The sequence below is a fragment of the Chrysemys picta genome, chromosome 19, assembly GCF_011386835.1.
Source record: "Chrysemys picta bellii isolate R12L10 chromosome 19, ASM1138683v2, whole genome shotgun sequence".
Taxonomy (NCBI): Eukaryota; Metazoa; Chordata; order Testudines; family Emydidae; genus Chrysemys; species Chrysemys picta.
In genome coordinates this window covers 8,295,341-8,313,913 of record NC_088809.1, presented here as the reverse complement: position 1 = coordinate 8,313,913, position 18,573 = coordinate 8,295,341, and the positions used below count along the sequence as shown (strand labels likewise).

Below are 18,573 nucleotides of genomic sequence, written 5' to 3'. Positions count from 1 at the left end.
TGGAGCTAGTGGTCACATTGTCCCACAACATATCCCTATGCTCCCTGCATGCCACTATACTAAGGGCAGCAAGGGGTCTGACACAGGGCTGTTTTGGAACCCTTGTTAACAGGGATATTCTCAAGAGGAGCTCTGCCAGCTTTGCAGCCCCTCTACATATGGGCTGATACGATTTCATGGGACTGGAGAACTCGTGAAGCTTTTACTCTGAGGTTGCAGGTTCAAATCCAGCTCAGCATGACAGGAACAGAAAATTCCTGTCATTTGATGGGCCATTGTGAAATGAGTTGGCAGTCTTATGCTAAAAGCAACAGAGAGTCCTGGGGCACCTTTAAGACTAACAGATGTATTGGAGCATAAGCTTTCGTGGGTGAATGCATCCGACGAAGTGGGCATTCACCCACGAAAGCTTATGCTCTAATACATCTGTTAGTCTTAAAGGTGCCCCAGGACTCTCTGTTGCTTTTTACAGATCCAGACTAACATGGCTACCCCTCTGATACTAGTCTTATGCTAGTTCCTAGCAGCCAGGTGTCTACATCATAAAACTTCCACCCAATCATTTTTAATTGGCAACTTTTTGGGCACTCTCAGAAAAGAAGCCATAGATGGAATGGGCTTAACACCCTTCCTCCTCCTCCTCATTCCCCCCAGGGTGGTTCCTCCACATCAGGGATAAGGCATGCCTAGGGGGCCATTATGGGGGAAGTTCACAGCATTGTTGCCTACGCACTACCATATTCCTAAGGAGAATATTTCATTCTCGGTACCATCAGGGCAGCAATTTTCACATACACTCAAATCAAAACATCAAAAAATATATAAAGCCTCAAAGGCCCAATACTGAAATATTTATAAAGGCAAGGGCTCAAATACTATGCCAGTCACACACACAGAAAAGGACATGGGAGGACAAATGCAATCAGCACTACTAGGACAGCATGTATTAAGTGGGAATTTCTCTAGCAGTCTAAAAATAGCCCGACTGTGGCTCGTTGCTCAGTCAACGTTGTGATTTGTTTCTAATTACATTTTGCGCCTATGATTAAACATCCCGAAATATCTCCGGCAGGGAATATAATTTCAGTCGCACCTTGCCTTGCCTTGATCACCCTTCCATTCCACAAAAAGAGCTTTAATATCTAAACAGTGTCTTTCATTGGGGGGGGGGGAAGGAAGTGACTCCCTTGGCTATTACAACACTGTCTTTGAGAACCAAGCATTGTGTGCTGCAAATAAATCATTCTTACAAAGTAGGGCGATTTCTTTGGCAATGGCAATTCATTCAGTGAGGAACCCAGGCACAGTCATATGAATGACTGAACATTACACTAAGTGTTGCACTATTCCAGTATGTTATCTATTGCCAGCAATGCCTGGTAACTGCCATTTCCTTAGGCTATTCAGCTTGTCCCCTGAGTGCTTGATGGTTAAAAGAGGATATGTCAAAGGAAATCAAATGCAGCAAATTTTCAGAGGTCCAGCCCCTAAAATTGCACTTGTGATTTTTCACACACACTTGAATCTGCATGAGAAACAGGGAGAGATGGATTGTTTGCAATCACAAAATCAGCAGCACCAGATATGTCAAAATTTAGAAGTGAAAATGGGTTGGTGCAATTTTTAGTCCCTGCACCGAGATGGAGCCATAAGCCCGTAGGGAGCTCCACTGATTTCAGAGTTCGGCTGACGCTGAACACTTTGGATAATCCCATCCTCCATTTTATGGCCTCATTTTCAAAAAGGGCTGAGCGCCCGATGTTCAACACTTGAAATCAATGCGAGCTCCTGGGTGGGCAGCATGACAGATATTGCAATCCCATGCAATAGCTTTGTACAATAGTTAGTTATGAATGGTTTATGTATGATTGTGTTCTACTCCATGGGGAGGGTTATCAAGCTGCTACAGGAACAAAAAAACAGAGGGGGTTGATGAAGGTGAGTCACTGAGAACTCTAGAGAGATACCTCCTCCAGACTGGTCTGCTTATACTGTTTCAAGGTGGGTTTTCCAGAGACTAGGAGACAAAGAAAAGGGCTTTTGGTATAAAAGGATGAGCTTGAAGTGACACAGGGTTTTCTTTTTGATCCAGCAAACAGACAAGACCTTCTGTCCAAGGGCCCCAACCCTTGCAAAAGGGTTGGGAAGACTTTGGCCTACTAGGACCCCATAAGCTGATGGGTAATTCCTGGCATGTGTAGTGTGTGAGTAATTCTGTGTATTGTTTTCATTATTTCTCTGAAATGCTTTTACCTTAGGAATAAAGATGCTTGCTTAGAAAGCGCTGGGTGGTAACTTGTCACTGCTGGCAGTATGCTGTTCATAGCCCTGGGGGAGAAAGCAAAGCTCAGGTACTGGCCTTTAGGCACACTGGTTTGCTGAGGATATTACAGTGTAAGGCAGAGGGCTGTGCAGCCTTAAAAACCCCAGCCAGAGGGGAGTGGGACAAGGGTCCCTACCTAGAGACAGGTGATGGCTAGAAACCTGAGACCAGACTGGGCACTCCTGGAGTGGACCATGGAGGCAGGGGATATAGGTGCAGTTACCCTTACACCGTGACAGGCAGCTCAGGCCACTTATTTGGATGCCTAAATGTAGAGTTAGGCTCATACTTCCAAAACTCTTGGCCTTAAGAATTATTGTCAGTGAAGATAATGAAGTGTCTGGGTCTAGAATGTTGATAGCAAAATCCCAGACTTGAAGCCAACAGTCGTAACCACATTACACCCACCAAACACATGTAAAAATGTAGCAAGGCCTGTTGGACACACCTCGTTTATGATTGATTTGTTTAATCTGTTTTGCCTTAGCCTGGTCAGACTCCTATCTCAGCTGGTGGATGATGTAGGACATCCGAGCTGAGGGACAGGTACGATCCTGGGAAGAGGGATCTATTTTTTATCTATTTCTTTCAAAAGGATGAGAGAGTGAATGAACAGTAACTGTGACAGGCACTAAATTTTTCCCTTAGGAAGAAAGCACATCTGAGTGCGCGAGAGTACAGCATCCATATGTCTGGCAACTTACACAAATTAAAGTCCTTAAGCTCATACCATATGCCTAAGAATAAAGCCCAGATGGCTTCAGAATCATGTAGCCTTGCTGAGGCTGCAGCTCACTTCCTCCTGCTCTCTCACTTCACACTCCCCCCTCCAAATAATAACTTTGCATGTACCCTAGCTACATGGTTCCCTCCATATGAGGGTCTCAGTGCACTCAGCTATGTGTTTGTTAATACTTACCCTGTCCTAGGACACCGGTAAGTCCCCTATTACAGAGAGGGAAACTGAGGCCTGGAGAGGGTAAATAACTGAATCCAGCGTAGCCAGAGGCTGTTCTTGTCTTTGTTGCATTATAGAGGTGAGACCTACGGAGTAAGAGAGTCATTGGTACGAAAGGCCAGAAGGGACCATTATGTCCACAAAGGCCCGCCTACTTCACTGCTAGGATCAAGCTAGAGTAGCACATACAAGGACCTGTGTATTCTACAGGCCACACCTCTCTGTTATTACAGTTGAGGACAGTTGTTCAATGCTCCAGTTTAAGGACAACTTTGGACAATGGTTAAGCCTGGGGATCTAAACTAAAAGGCCAGGTTCTCAGTTGCTCTGCAGCTTGCGTGGTCACTTACCCTTGTGCGAAGAGGGTGAGAAAGGATATCAAATAGTAGCATTTCACACGCTCTTTGCACATGTACAAAATAACCACCCCAGGGGCTAGTCCACAGAGAATCAGGCCTGGCTGTTAGGGGGTATTTTCTTCAGGACAGGTGGTACCTTATGTTTCCACCATGTGGCAGCAGATGTAATGTTTAACCTGTCAGATACTGGCTCACCCAGCCTGATTTTCTTATTTTAATTTAATTTTATTTCATTTATGGATTTCACAGCAACACCAAGGTTATCTGCTGTGCATAAATAACCTTCTCACTGTTACAGTATTTCCATGAACCTGACTTCCAAGAAACAGAGATCAAGAAGTAATCTGTATTTATTAGCTACATTCCTCTGTTCCCCTCTAATTACGGATAGGTCAATGTGAAAAATACACATGCTAATTTCAGACACAAGACATTCAATCCATCTTCAAATATTATAAACACAAGAGGCAATAAATCTACCTTAGAGATTGTCCTCAAGCAACAAAATTTGGATCCCGATCCAAAACCGCCTTCGTGTTTAGAGTGATTTGGATGCAGAGTTTTAGTTGGGGACCATTTTATCATCTCACTTCATTCTTGGCAGAGGAACAAACTTCCCCCATTAGAGACAGAGAATTAAAAAGGAAACTACAGCTTGCTGTCCAGGACTGCATTCATGGCCACACTAAGGAGTTAGCAGGCATTAACCCTTTAAACTCATTTGCAAAGCTCCAATTTCCCACTATTTATAACTGCAGTGTTGGTGGGTTAATGATGAAAATTACTTGCTGCAATTGGAAGTTTGCCTTCACTTTTTCAGCTGAAGCTTTCAGTTTTTCAGCCTCTCATGCTTTTTACAATTAAGGTCATAACAAATACTTTGTCTAGCACTTTGCATCCAAGGATCTAAAAGCACTTTCTCGGGAAGGCGGCTTCACAACTCACTGGTGAGTTCAGGGACCTTTATTTTAGCAGCTGTACAGAGGGAAAACCCAGGCAGAGAGACAAGAAGTGATCTGGGCACGGCCATGCAGCCAGTCAGTAGCAGAACCAGGACCCCCTGTTGTAGAGGCCTCGGCTCTATCCACAGCTCCAAGCCTTGGAAGTTCTTTCGAGCAGTAATAAACTCTGAACTAATAACAGCAACTGTCTTTAGATACAAAACATTTAGGTGAATCTTACACACACAATCTGCACTGGCTGCCTGTTGGTTTACAGACTGAACTTAAGGGTGTTACTTTGGAGACCGCCTTCGCTCCTCCTAAGTTTTTGGGCAGAGCATTCACTGCAAGGGGCCCTCAGCTTTGGCATCTGCTTCCCCCTGCTGCTCCAAAATACCGCTGGGCTGGTGGCTTTGAGAGTAGGCTGCAAGGCAGGTCTGTTTGCATGGGTTGCTATACAAGTTGGGGTTAAGTCTCCAATGGGGAGAGAAGCTGGGAGTTGAATTCTGCTGGCTGGCTGGGCAGGGGCACCAAAAGGCTTGGATTTTCTGTAGCAATCCAAAGGACAATAAGCAGAAGGATCAGTTCTAGCAGCCCACTGTGGAGAATTAGTTAATGTTCTTTAAAGCTGGAGGCTTGGGTACAATCCTGGCCCCACACTATTGATTTCAGTGGAGCCAGAATTTCACCCCACAATGTGCCACTGTACAGCTCAAGAGACTGCAAATCTCTCCATCAGCAGTTAGGGTGCATCCCTGCCAGTGACTGAAAGCTCAACTATTGTGCAGGGGCTGGTGTGAAATGAGCGGGTGCCTCAAGACTACTTTCTAGAGGACAAGTCACATCATAAAACAGCAACATATTAAAAACTGACCCCCTTACTGCTCTGTAGGTAGAATCCAGGCAATGGAAACTGCATCACCATCTCCCTTCCTAGAGAAGCTTGCCCTGTCTCCATCCATGGGGTCCTTGCTGCGTGGCTGCAGTCTTAGCTAAAGGCCTGTCCAAAAATAAATAATCATCCTTGTGCAATTCACGGATTGGCCACTGCAAGGCAACAGAATCCCAGTCCTGGTGAGGAACCAACATCTTTAACAGCAAAGGGAGGTGGGGAGGGCTAACACAAATGGAAATCAGCAGAGCACCCAGCTGTAGTTCAGGGAAATGAAGGCAAGGTCAGAGGAGGCAAACAGGATAATACACCATGGAAGGCAAGAGCAGGAACATAAGAACGGCCCTACTGAGTCAGACCAATGGTCCATCTAGCCCAGCATCCTGTCTTCTGACAGTAGGCAATGCCAGGTGCTTCAGAGGAAATTAACAGAGAGCTCTGTTAGGAGAGCGCTCTCAACCCATGGTCCCCTCTGCAAGTGCTAATCCATGCTTGTGTTGGGGGAACTCAAACACTGGCTTAAAGCACCTCTCAGTCTGATAATTCTCCCCTAGTTACAAAAGCAGAATGATCCAGTGACTGGTTGAGTCTATCTAGTACCTGTATGGTCCTATCACTGTGGTATCCAAGTGCCAGTATCACTCAGGAAGGGAGCTCAGGGCTCCTAACTAATTGGCTACAGTTAGGTCTGGAGCAGTCTATTTATCCTGCACCTTAAATACAAGAGCATCCTTCCAGAGCAAGAATAAGAGGCTAGTGTTGTCTTAAAGGCCAGTGAACGCTAATAAGTCAGTATTAAAGCCTGCAGCGGTGTGCCAATGCACCTACTGTATTGCGGCCTGCAATGGCTGACTTAAAAAGATGCATATGAAGGCATGAAAAGTAAGAGCAATGCCTGCCTCTCTACTCATCCCAAAAATAATCCATCAAAGATGCAGCACTGATTTAGGTCTTCTGAACAGAGACCAAACTGCGAAAAGTTGTCAAGTTCAGAATCAGACAGCCTCATAACGTTAGATTCATTTTTTCTCATCATGTGTTTGGTTCTGGCCATTCATTCGTCATCTTTATAGGCGCACTTATCTGATTACCTGAGCCAGGCAAAAATCTTCCTCAACAAAGTGGGCCAGAACCTCAACTGCTGTATAGCAGCAAAGCTCCATTGATACGCTATGTTGATTTACATACGCCAGTTGAAGATCTGGCCCCTGTAATCACAACTCGCCTGATTTCAGGCTTTATCCCAAACTTGACACAGACCAGAACTGTGCAACTCACAAGGCATTCCTAGGCCCAGTTTTGAGCAATGTGGCAAATTCATGGCAAAGCACCAGAATCATGGTGGATTTGTACAACAGCATTGCCAAAACTGTCTGTTTTTCCCAGATTCCACTTCAAAATTTTAGGAGATGTTAGGTGTCAGAACTCAAAGCACACACTGGGAAAAGGCGAAGATGCTGCCACTGACTCTGAGGAAGTGAGATTCACAAGCTCCACCTCGCTTTAAATTGTCTACTTCAATAACGTTTCGCATTTTGAGACATACTGATCCAGCCAGCGAGTGGAAATATGTGGTGTTGAAAATTAAGAACACATATTTCAGTAATAACACCTTATAATAAATGTATTCCCTTCCCACTAGAAGACAATGTGAAGGAGCCTGAATGTACGTTTGACAGACATGGAGGAGTTGGTGTATTCCAGACAACGAAACAGTTTAAAGAAACTGCACGCACTTCATCCCGAGAGACTTCTTATTTTCAGCATTACGTGGGTAACACCATATTTTTGATAAAATGCAGTTCCACATTGATATAGCTGACTGTAGATGTGCTGTGAGCTTACACACACACACACACACACACCTGATGTCACAACTGTCCCTGAGCAGCCTGGGTGAGCAATTCTTGTTCATAAATAAAGCCCAGCTACAGAAGATCTGATATTGATTTCACTGGCTAAGAGTTCCATCTAATGCCCACTGAACTCAATGGAATGACTTGCATTGGATCAAGTCTTAAATGCCTACATATGTCAGAGGAAAGGGTGTGAATTGTACATGCCCTATATACTAGACTGCAACTGCCAGGATCACTCATTTACTAGGGAAATCATTCCTTAAAGTCAATGGGCCTGCCTGACTCTTACCCCAGCCTGTGCAAAACTCATGTAGATGGACTTTGCACAGAGCCAGGGTGTGATGCTGCCTGCCAGGCTGTGATGAACGATCAGAGACATAAAGCCCCCTCACTCACCTCTAAATCCTGCCTTAGAATCTTTGGTCCAAGCGAGGGTTGCACTGGTAACTTGCTAGAAGCTTGAAGTAGGTCAATGCATGTTTGATATGGAGGGGCTGCCCACAGAAAGAACAGGTCTCAGGACATGTTGCTTCCTCTTGATCCTGCAGTCACTGCCAGAAGCTCCCCTCCATACCAAAGACGGAGACAGATATATTGCAGGACTTGACAGCGGGCAGTTGGGTCAGAGGCTACACTTGTTTGATTTAGAATTCCTCAAGCTCTTTCCCCCTCATAATAAAGCTTCAAAATTTTCTTCTTGATCCATGATCTGAGCCCCGTCACAAAAGGTGTTCTTGAGTCATGACAAGTCCGTGACTACCACAACTAACATTAGCTCTCCCTGCACCAATCTGCTGCTCCTGCAAGGTCAAGTGGCAAAGCATTCTGAGTCTTTCTGGAGGAGGAGGAGGATGGAGAGCTGCTTATGACAGGGATCACATTTCCAGGAAAAGCTTTCCTTGGGTTTATGAGTCTCCTGTACTGTAAAAAGGGGTGATTTTGAGTCAAAATTTCATGTTAAAGTTTATAACACCCCCCCCCATTAGCTGCCCAGGCATTCAATTTAGGACCAGATGAAAACATTTCCGTCTAAGCCTTTTTATTTTTAAACAGAGAATTGGATTTTCAATAAAATAAAGCAGTGGTTCTCAACCCGCGGCTCATTCAGCACACAGCTGCAGCTGTGACATCCTCAGGGCCATACAGGTAGTATATATATTGGGTGGATGCGGCCCACATAATACACAGAGAGCTGCATATGCAGCCCACAATGGTAAATAGGTTAAGAACCACTGAAATAAAGTTTTACATGAAAAGCATCTGGTTTTTGTGGACATTTTTTTTTTCAGATGTTCAATTTAAAAAAAAAAATGAAATATTTCAGTTTGCATAGGTTACCTCAGTGCCTCTTGGGAGTTGTAATGTTGTTACTTCATGTCCTTGATTTTCTATGGGCCAGGCTTCCCAGACAGACTACATCTCCCATGATGCACCACAGCCAGGGATGGCCAGGATGCACTGCTTCTGGTCTCCACGAGGCGAAACTGTGGTGCATCATGGGAGTTATAGTCTAAAAATTTCAGTGGGGGCAGGAAAAAGCCATTTGCTGACCAACTGTAGTTCAGATCACTTTGACAAGAGCTTGTTGGAGCTCTGCTATGGCAGTCGGGCTGTTCAGAGAAGTCTTCCTTCCTGTTTCTTTGGAGCCACCTACTGGATTGTGCACTACACAGTCATCATGAATGAGGCAATAAGAATCCCTCACTTAGAAGAGCTACTCTTTCGGTAACAGATGAGCCATTGAGAGCAGTGTCCAGAACTGAGATGAAAGAAAAATGTGTTTAATTCGATTCTCAGTTTCACATTTTTTTTCATGTCTGTAAAAAATCAAAAGCAAAGAAAACCAAGGCATTAAGAGTACGACATGACTTTATTATATGAATTACTATTAAACATCTTTAAGAAAAAAATACTTATAGAAATAAGTTCTAAAATAGCAACACTCACAAACGTCACAAGTCTTTTTTGGTTTTTAAACCATTTCGTATAGAAGCGATACAAACATCACTGAGTATTGTACATTTTTCTAGAAGAAATGCATTTCAGCTGTCAAGCCTGTCTTTGTGGCCTTTCCGCTTGTTAGACCTGAATTTTTAAAAAGGAAAACAAAAAAAATCACCCTTTCTCCTCCATTACAATGGTATTTGGCGCCCCCGGGACATTTGGAAATGGCTACAGGGTTACATAATTCAGAACGACTGCGTCACGACTAGGATCTAAAGGTGCATTGTTAGAACACATTAGCTAGCACGTCCTAAAAGACCTGCATAGGCAAGGCAGTGTATTCTGTTAACACATGCTAAATTATGCAAGTTAACATATACACTGCCTTGTCTACACTAGACATTTAGTAGCTAGCACTTGTTAGCTACCACATGCTAACACCACACCTACCTTTAGATCCTAGTCTAAACAAAGCCAGAAAGATGTGGAACCCCCCCCCTCCGCATATCAAATGCAGTTCAAAGAAGTCCTGTAACAATATTATTCTCCTCCCATTCACTACAATGCTAAGTTTCTAAAAACCACCAAATACTCTTTACTCTGTCTGGCTTTTTATATGCCTACAATGTGGGTCAGGGGAGTGTCACATCTCAGTATGGGCTCTGTTCTGAGCACTCAAACCTCCAACTGACTTTGAAGAGAGTAGAGCAGTGGTTCTCAACCTTTTTTCATTTACAGATCCCTAAACAATTTTGAATGGAGGTGCAGACCCCTTTGGAAATCTATTGTGTGTATACATAGTTTTCAGTCTAAGTCTTTCGCGGACCCCTTAGACACAGTCTGAAGACCCGACCACAGGTTGAGAACCACTGGAATAGAGGGTGCTCAGCACCTCACAGATGTGTTCAGTACATCTCCAGATTGGCCCTAATAGAACAATGAGGCAATAAGCCGCCTCTGGGCTAGTCTCCAGCTGTGCCGCAGCTGTGCCACTGCAGGCTTTTAAGTGTAGATATAGCCTGAGATTGCATTAAGATGACGACCTTGGGGAGCTATGTTAACTAACACGATGTCTTAGAAGTCAGCATAGAGAGGGAGAAGTTGTGCTAGGCATTGTGTCAGCTGGCCGTGGTTAACCCTATGGTTCTAGTCGGATTTACCCATGACTAGATGATGAAATGTTAAGCACACCTTGTCCTTGTCTATAGTGACTGTTAACACACTGTTAGTTAACATGACTCCATAAGGTTGTGCTATAACAACCTGATTTCTAGAGAGAGACCAAGGAGTAAAAGATTTCAATAAGCCTAGCACTAATTTAGCAGCAGGGCAGCTGCTGACATACAACACGTGTGTCCTGAGGGACAGGTGCATTTGTATTTTTCCCCTCTCCTCCCCCCAATCCACAAAGCACTTCCTGGAGACCAAGAGGTCTTATAAAAATAAGTTTCTGCTGGGACAGGCAGCAGTTTCCTACCAGCAAGAGTCTGAGCTTCTGTTTGTTCGGTCGCTGGTGCCTTTTTGCATTCATGGAAACTTATCTCAAAGTTAAGCCCTCAGTAGCCAAGAGGAGTTGGAACTTTTACAAGCTGATCTGATTCCAAGCTTGATTTTCTTCCAAATATGCAGAGCTGCTTTAGGAGAGGGAGAAACAGCCAAGCACTTATTAAAGTAGGAGCCAACTGAGGATAGGAAAAGGGGGGTGGGGGAGAAACAGACCTTTCAATTCTAAGGCTGGGGATAAAAGTCCCTCCTCCTCCAAAAGCCCCTCTGTTTCCAGTGGTACTGCTCCAGCTTCACCCTTAGCAACCAATACGTATGTACATGTACACACACACACACACACACACACACGGGGCCTTACCCTGAGTGATGCTGAGCAATATAGCGCCCACTGACTTCAAAGGGGCCAGTGGGTGCCTGGCAGCTCTCAATATCAGGCCCTTAATCGCTTCCTTTCTCTGAACAGCCTCGAAAGCATATTCCAGGAACCTCATATCCTGCGTGCTGCAGAAGCTTCCAAGCCACTGAATTCTTGTCTGAGCACGGATGACCTCACTTGAAACTGTTCTAGTCCCTGGAGCAGGCAAATTTCTCCTGCCACTCAGGAGGTTTTACCAAAAGACTCATTGATGCTCCTCTCCCTTTTATTTTTTTAAAGGAACAGACACCAAAAACAGGCTCTGGGTGGGGGTGGGGGGGGATTTGAGTCTTTAGAGGATCTTTAGTGTTTGAGAACCTCAAAAGTTGCTGGGATCCCAAGGCATGGCTGCTGTCCACATCCCGATTCAAGCCTGCATGCACTTGCCCACTGTACTGTTCGGGGTTTGTAGCAGCTCATGTTCTCACTGGGAGGTCGTGGGCACTATAGCGACAGTTGAGGTGTTAGTGTAGTATCCAAATCACGTTCTGCCAGGAGGACGTGTCACTTCAGCAATAGACACATGGACCCTTTCATCAGGAACCTCTTGAAACTCCATGCCACACAGACTCAAAGTCCTTCTGCACTGAAAGGAAGTGCTGTGTGTGCCTGAATCCACTCTTGCTCATCCCTACTAGTTCTGAACAGTGTATCAAATTACTCAGGCCCAGACGAGGAAACCCACCACTGCCTTCGTGTTTCCATTGAGTAGCTTGATTGAATGCCAGGTGCATGGAACAAGAGCCTCATGCTCAGCAACTTTTAAAAAGAATCAGTCTTGGCACACGCTTCAAAGGCATACAGATTCTCCAGCAGATTTTGAAAGGAGCCTGTCAGGGAGTTTAAGCCTGCAATGTGGGCTTTTGTTACAAAGCCTAATAGAAAGGCAATGAAAACAGGTTTTTGTTGGACTGATTGCTTGGATCGGTGCGTCTTCCTGCTGCTTTTGCAACCCAAACGTTGCAGCGCTTGTGCTATTGCATGGGACCCAGAAAGTGAGACGGACTAGTCTATTCTCTCTGCCCAAGCTGAGAAGTAAATAGACAGTATTGATGCAGAAAAGAAAACTTGCTTGGGGGGAGTTATTTCAGTTATTGACACTGCTGTTAGTAGCACAGGGAAGGAATTTATTTTCAATTTTTTTTTTTAGCCTGACAGTGTCCATTTCAATTCCAATGATTTGAGCATTACTTTTAATCTCTACAATGTTCCACCAGATTCCAAGCTCTCTCCTGGAGGAGGGATGTCATCCTCACATTGATCGGCGAGCTCTGAACCAATCTCCTCTTCATTTCATGTTATGAGAACTGCTCTCAGGTCTGTGCCCATAGCCCAAGTGGGCTCAGCTAGAGAAAACCCACTCATGTCTCAACTTGAGGCCAAATTCTGATCCCCCTGAAGTCAACTGTGAGACTCACATTAAGCAGGATTTAGCCTATGATGTGCAAACTCAGAGGTGAATGAAATAAGGCCCCCATCTACAATCCCCTCCCATCTAATCTGGTAAGTGTTTCTAGACCGCCAAAACTCATTGCCTTCTACATAGGGAGCAGCCAACTGTCATGAACAATCCAAATGAGAACCCGTGGGATATGTTCTAATTCAGAAATCAGCAGTGAGAACTAAACAGCTTTGAAATTCAGCCCTCCCCCGCCCCCCCATTCCTGCTCTGTAAAGGTACCATAATATCACAAGAGCAGCAGCACAAAGCTAGAGAAAGTGGTACATTGGAGGAGAAACTGGCCCCAGCTTGGTGTCTAGTTCAAGGCATTTTTATCAGTGCCTGAGGCAAAGGTTTAATTCAATGTGAGATGCCCAGGAGAAGGCCGTTTCTTTTTAAAAAGACAATTTATATTATCCTGCCTATTATCTGATCTGGATCCTGGCTTATTAACTCTTAGTAACAATAACAATAAACAACATTTTTCAGGTCTTTTTTTATGTGCGTAAAGTTACATCAGATTGCGACAGTGATATGTTTAAAAATGGGCAAGCCAGAGCCCAGCTGTTCAATGTATTGTTATTATTGTTTTTAATTCATATCCAAACCATGTTTATATCAAAGAGGGTGGGGGATAGGCCATTATTCCCACAAGCTTGAAATCCGTTATCTTCACTGCAGTGACTGAGAAAAATTCAGATCAGCTGCTGATTTTTGGCTGGATTTGCTGGATAGGAAAGAAGTGTTTTCAAACCCGCTGGGAAGAGAAAATTGTGCCTCACTTTAATACTTGTACTTCAGAAGAGGATGATAGTGGGGGGAGCCAAGGAAATTGTTTTTTCTTTGCAGCCATCTTCTTCTTAAGACTTTAACAAATAAAGCCCAGTTCAGGCAATGGATCTGGGATCTAGAAGAGAAGGACAGGGAGGGGGAGAGGAAGAAGTGTATTCAGTCGAAGTTGCTTCACTCATGGTGCTGAAACAAAGCCTGTCACTGAGCACTGGATGTTTTTAAACCAACCCATAAGGATTCCCTGTGCATCAAAGTTCAGTAAGAGGCAGGCATGAATACTGGAGCCTCTGCATGGTTTTCATCAGTAACCTCATGCTGAGTCCACCCACATATGTTCTTCATGGAGGGCAAACAACAGGGAAGAATTGGCCCAACAGTTTCTCTTACATTCTTCAGTACAAAGGTCAAAGGACCTGTTGCTATCCACACAGCAGCTATTAATGGGGCTGAAGGGGCAGACGTGTGAACAACAATGGCAGAATAAGTCCCTGTGGGTGACATTCACCCCAATGCAAGTCCCATGTGCAAGGCTTTATGCACAAAGACCTACCTAGATCCTTAACACACAGCACAAAACTCCACACATCCTCTCTGAGGCACTGTGATTTTCACCCTAAGTCATCAAGGATGTTGTGGGGCCGGTGCTATCAGCTGTAGCTGAAACAAGAGGAAGTAATCCATCCTGGGAAAGCCAGGGAAGAACAAACAGCTGAATCCAACTTTGCATTGGAGCACCAGGGGTAAAAAGCTCAAGCTACTTGTTTTCTCCATGACAGCATGCAACGGGTCATTTGAATTTTCTTAGGCTGGCACTTTGTCCATTGGCCCAATGGTCTAATCTACATCACTCAACTCATGGGGGGGGGGGAAAGGGGTGGTGATGGGCTTGCAACAGGATAGCTGAACTGATTCCTGTAACTATCTGCACATTACTCCCCAAACACTTCTTACCATTTATTGTCCTTCTTTCGGCCTCTCCTCTTCCTCGTGTAGCTGCTGCCTTCTTGCTTGGAAATCCTCATCTGAAAGGCATGAGACAGACCTGTGTGGTCAGAACTTCAGGAGATCCTTCCCATATCTAAACGAGCTGGGGTGGGAAAACTGCAGCAGTGTCAGGGGACTGGAAGGGGCTGGGAATTACAGAAGGATATGGGTGGCTGTCATTCTTGGGTCACTGGTTGGTTCAAACCTGCCCCAGGCTAGCAGTGAACAAAACCACTACTGTTAAATGGCAGTTCAATGTCCTACGTGAAATGAGTAGGTGGGTATCAGCCCATTTCCTACTGCATGAATGCCCACTTGTGCAGCTGGCACCTTGGTTGGCTGCCTCAGCAGATGGGCCTTGGTGTGACTGGGCTATGGAGACTGTACCCCCGCTCACCCCTTGTGGTGCTTTTCCTGGGTCGGGGAAGAGACCACTGCTGATGTGCTGTCCTATAGACAAATAGTGGACTTCAGGTCTCGGGGCTGCTGATGCAACACCTTTCACCACCGGGTTACATTTCCGTTAAATCAGGGGTTCTCAGACTTTTGTACTGGTGATCCCTTTCACACAGCAAGCCTCTGAGTGCGACCCCCCCTTATACATTAAAAACACTTTTTTAATATATTTAACACCATTATAAATGCTGGAGGTAAAGCTGTGTTTGGGATGGAGGCTGACAGCTCGCGACCCCCCCATGTAATAACCTCATGACCCCCTGAAGGGTCCCGACCCCCAGTTTGAGAACCCCTGCGTTAAATGTATGCACGCCTGTTGCAAAGCCATGGCGAGCGTTACCCACCCGAACCTACAGAGGGTGTTCCAGGCCCTTGGGGAAGGAGGCCCTACTTCATTTTGCTTGGTGATCCCGTCATCTGATGAGGAGCTGAACTAACAGAGACCAGGGGACTGAACAGCCAGAACACATGGGGGAAGGGACCAGGAGGAAGGGCCTGCTCACCGCAAACCTCATTCATATACCTTGGTGAGTTAACACACGGGTGGAGAAGTATCCGTTGTACAGTACAAGGTTTTAAATGAAGAGAGATGGGAGGAGCCTGGCTAAAAAGTGGGGGGAGTTCCTCATCCTGTCTCTGGCTTAGGGGGGAGCTCCCCCATGCTGTTCCTGGTGCAGAGAGAGCTCCCCCATTCCTGTTTCACTCTACATTAGCCACAGGGAAGGGCCAGGCCTGCTAGCTCTTTGCGTTAGGAAAGGGCGACTCAGGGAACAAATTCTGAACAGCTAGCGTCACAGGCAGGAAGGAATCTGCAAGGAAGGAAGCTCGATTTTTGGTGTGCAGCCCCTGCTATTTGCGGTCACATACCCCCACACACCACAGCAGTGGGCAAATCAGCTGGAGACTTGCTCTCTAGCAGAAACAAGCATTGTCTTACCGCACGAGTGTCCTTCAACGTCATCGAGAAGATTAGCTGTGGAAGCTGCTGTCCCCATCCTGCACTCTCTGTTAAGGAAAATGTTCGACAGACTGGGATGTAAGTCACAGACTTGCAAACAGGCCATCACAATTGACTCCAAGGGTTGGAGGTGGTTCCCAGGTATGTTTCCAGTTGCATTCTGCTGCTTTCTGGCATGAGATCCGGGTCATAACAGATCAGGGAGGCCATGACAGTGGCACTCAGGTACCAAGACAACATACTTTGGACAGTATTAACACAGCCACCCTAAGGAGAGGAATCTGGGGATAACAAAGCTCTTTTACCTCTAGGTCTTTATCCTTGTAACAGCTAAAATGAAAATGGAAAAGAAGGGGAGGAAGAACTGATGGATGAGTCGCCAGCACGGTTTCTCTTGCATCACTGGTATTGAGCAGTGTCCTAGGACTGGCATGATAATTATTTAGCACATGTGCTTTTGAAATTAACATGCCACTAGAGAAACTCCGCCCACAAAATACAGTTTCAAGGGGGCTTCAGCAACAAATGAATCCTCTTAGCTGGGCTCAAACCAGAATATCAGCTCCAAACACACCACGACTTCAGGGAAGTTCAGAGCTGGATCCAAACTTGCATACATGATGAGCCGTGAATGTTCGCTGTGGCTTGGATCATGAAGGCTGCAAACATGTACCTTTTGGTTACTGACATCGTTTTCTCCCTGAGCTATAGCTCCCTTCCACATGCACAAATCTTTGCCCTAGTTTCAGGACTTAAGTGAGATTTAAGTGGTGCATAGACCAGTGATTCCCCACCTTGTCTATACCAGGAAACCTCTTCCCTATGCCAGGATCCTCCCTCCAGGATCCTCCTCCCACCCATCCTGTTAAAATTCCCCCTCCCTCATTGAGAAATATGGGATGGTCAGAATGGTTGTGTCCCCCTAACCTTTTCCATGACCCCAAGGTGGAGAATCCTGGCATAGGCCTCGTTCGAGCCCTCTGCAGCAGAGTTTTGTTCCAAGTTGTGGGAGCTGGGACTCATCCCCGGGAAGCTCAGAGTGATCAAGGGGTGGGATGACAGCGTCACATGCTGAAAGGATACACCTGATGCTTCAGTAAGTGTTTTCTTTTTGACTTCTTCATCTTGGTCTTCTCTGAGAAAGCCCTGGCAAGTTCAAACAGCTTCTTGCGTGTAGCTGAAAGGAAACAGGCAGGTGAATGGCTTGCTCTTAACCAGCCATCAAAAGTGGATAGCAAACAACTATGATAGATGCCCAGTTCCCATACCATCCATTTGGGATGATGGGGCTTTGATTCACCCTCTATATGCTGCAGGGCAGGGGATGACTGAACCAAGATGAATTTGCCTGCTTGAATGCAGAATGCACAATGCCTTACTGCTTAGCCTTAGGAAACCAAGGACCGATAAACCTTTCCAGGCACTAGGACTAGTTTCAATGATCAGAAAGAATATAATTTGATCCCCGCAGGAAGGATTCAATTGACTACACAAAAGGTCTGACTATTCAGACTTTCTGATTGTGATTTCCATGACATTCTTCATCCATGACTAAGCCAAATTCCCTCTCTCCCTCCCCCCCTCCCCCTCACACTAAACAAAGCTCAAATAAACTGTGGCCCATGAGTCAGTCAAAACTGCATGAGGTGCCCAATTTATTTTACAACCGGAGAGTAGCCTGTGGCTTGCTGGAAAGAAAGAAAAAAAGTGGGAAGAGTCTCTATTAATCCCTCCTTCTCTAGCCTCTATTTTATTATTTAAACAGAAGCTAGAAAGGATTTGCTTCTATTCCCAGGAAGCCCAATCCAATCCATGTTACAGAGTCATGCCCTCCAATACATACATCAAAGACAGGCATACACACAGGCTTGCAGCATGAAGGAGCATGCCAGATCTGATGTCAGACAGAGCAGCCCGAGCAATTTAGCCAGTTTCAGCACCTATATAATGGCAAAACCCCACTCATCGCCTTTGTCTACTGGAGGAGACTCCTAACTGATCTGCCTGCGAGTGGCAGAGAAAATCCATCCAAGCCGCATCTGTCATCTTTTGGGGTGGGGTGGGAAGAAACGAAAAATTGATTCCACTTGAAGAACAAACTCATTCAGGGAGCAGTGCTGCTCCCCCTCTTCATGAGCGATGGAGCCTACAGCATGGCCTCCTCCCTCCCCCTTTACTGTTTTAACCCATTTGCTTGCTGGAGATCTGGTATCATCCCCACTTTCATCCCCAGCCTAGACAGATGGGGCTAAGTGCTGACAAAGTTCTCAGTGCTGTACAAGACCGTCCCTGCCCCAGTGAGCTTACGGTCTGGGAGAGAGAGAGACATGGAAGGCAGGGCTAGAGTGGAAGCTTTTGGGGACAGGGACTGTCCCTTTGTTCTTGTTTGTACAGCACTTAGCACAGTGGGGGTCTGGTCTGTGACGGGGGCTCCCAGGTACTATGGGAAGGCAATTATTATTAAAGTGCTGGGAAGCTCAGAGGAAGGAACATCTTGAAGTTTTGCTTTTCTTATTAACGCCCTTCCTGTTGGCACTGTGGGAGGAATGAGTCCAGAAAAGGCATGTGCTGAGGAAAGGGGAGTGGCTTGGTGACTCGGGATGCAGAGGGCATTCCTGGCACAGCACTGCACCAAGGTGAGCCTGGGAAAGAAACAGGGCAATGACCCTAGCATGGCTAGTGTGGTTGGGGGATTCCTGTGAAGCCCATCAACAACATTGCTGAGGTTACCCAGAATGCAACACC

The 18,573-nt window shown here is 45.6% G+C and overlaps 1 protein-coding gene and 2 long non-coding RNA genes across 14 annotated transcripts in view; all 3 read right to left on the bottom strand.

Moving 5' to 3' along the window:
- Positions 1–2,239: 2,239 nt before the first annotated feature.
- LOC135976545 (uncharacterized) lies at positions 2,240–8,808 on the bottom strand. The gene is made up of 5 exons (XR_010593761.1): positions 8,671–8,808; positions 7,729–8,248; positions 5,456–5,581; positions 3,243–3,367; positions 2,240–2,328 (listed from the first exon to the last, which is right to left on the bottom strand). It is a non-coding gene; the product is annotated as an uncharacterized LOC135976545 (long non-coding RNA).
- Positions 8,809–9,183: 375 nt separating this feature from the next.
- On the bottom strand, positions 9,184–10,907 carry LOC135976544 (uncharacterized). The gene is made up of 2 exons (XR_010593760.1): positions 10,754–10,907; positions 9,184–9,417 (listed from the first exon to the last, which is right to left on the bottom strand). It is a non-coding gene; the product is annotated as an uncharacterized LOC135976544 (long non-coding RNA).
- A 2,212-nt stretch (positions 10,908–13,119) lies between these two features.
- Positions 13,120–18,573, bottom strand: part of CUEDC1 (CUE domain containing 1) — a 115,033-nt gene continuing 109,579 nt past the window's right edge. For 10 of the 12 annotated variants that reach the window (XM_065572766.1, XM_065572763.1, XM_065572759.1 and 7 more), the window contains 4 exons: positions 16,912–17,005; positions 15,808–15,866; positions 14,382–14,452; positions 13,120–13,545 (listed from right to left, as the gene is read on the bottom strand). In XM_065572766.1, the coding sequence (XP_065428838.1) occupies positions 14,385–14,452; positions 15,808–15,866; positions 16,912–17,005 (221 nt within the window). In that variant the 3' untranslated portion in view covers positions 13,120–13,545; positions 14,382–14,384. Of the gene's footprint in view, positions 13,546–14,381; positions 14,561–15,807; positions 15,867–16,911; positions 17,006–18,573 lie in introns of all 12 variants that reach the window. The other 2 variants (XR_010593759.1, XR_010593758.1) reach the window with 1 other exon arrangement.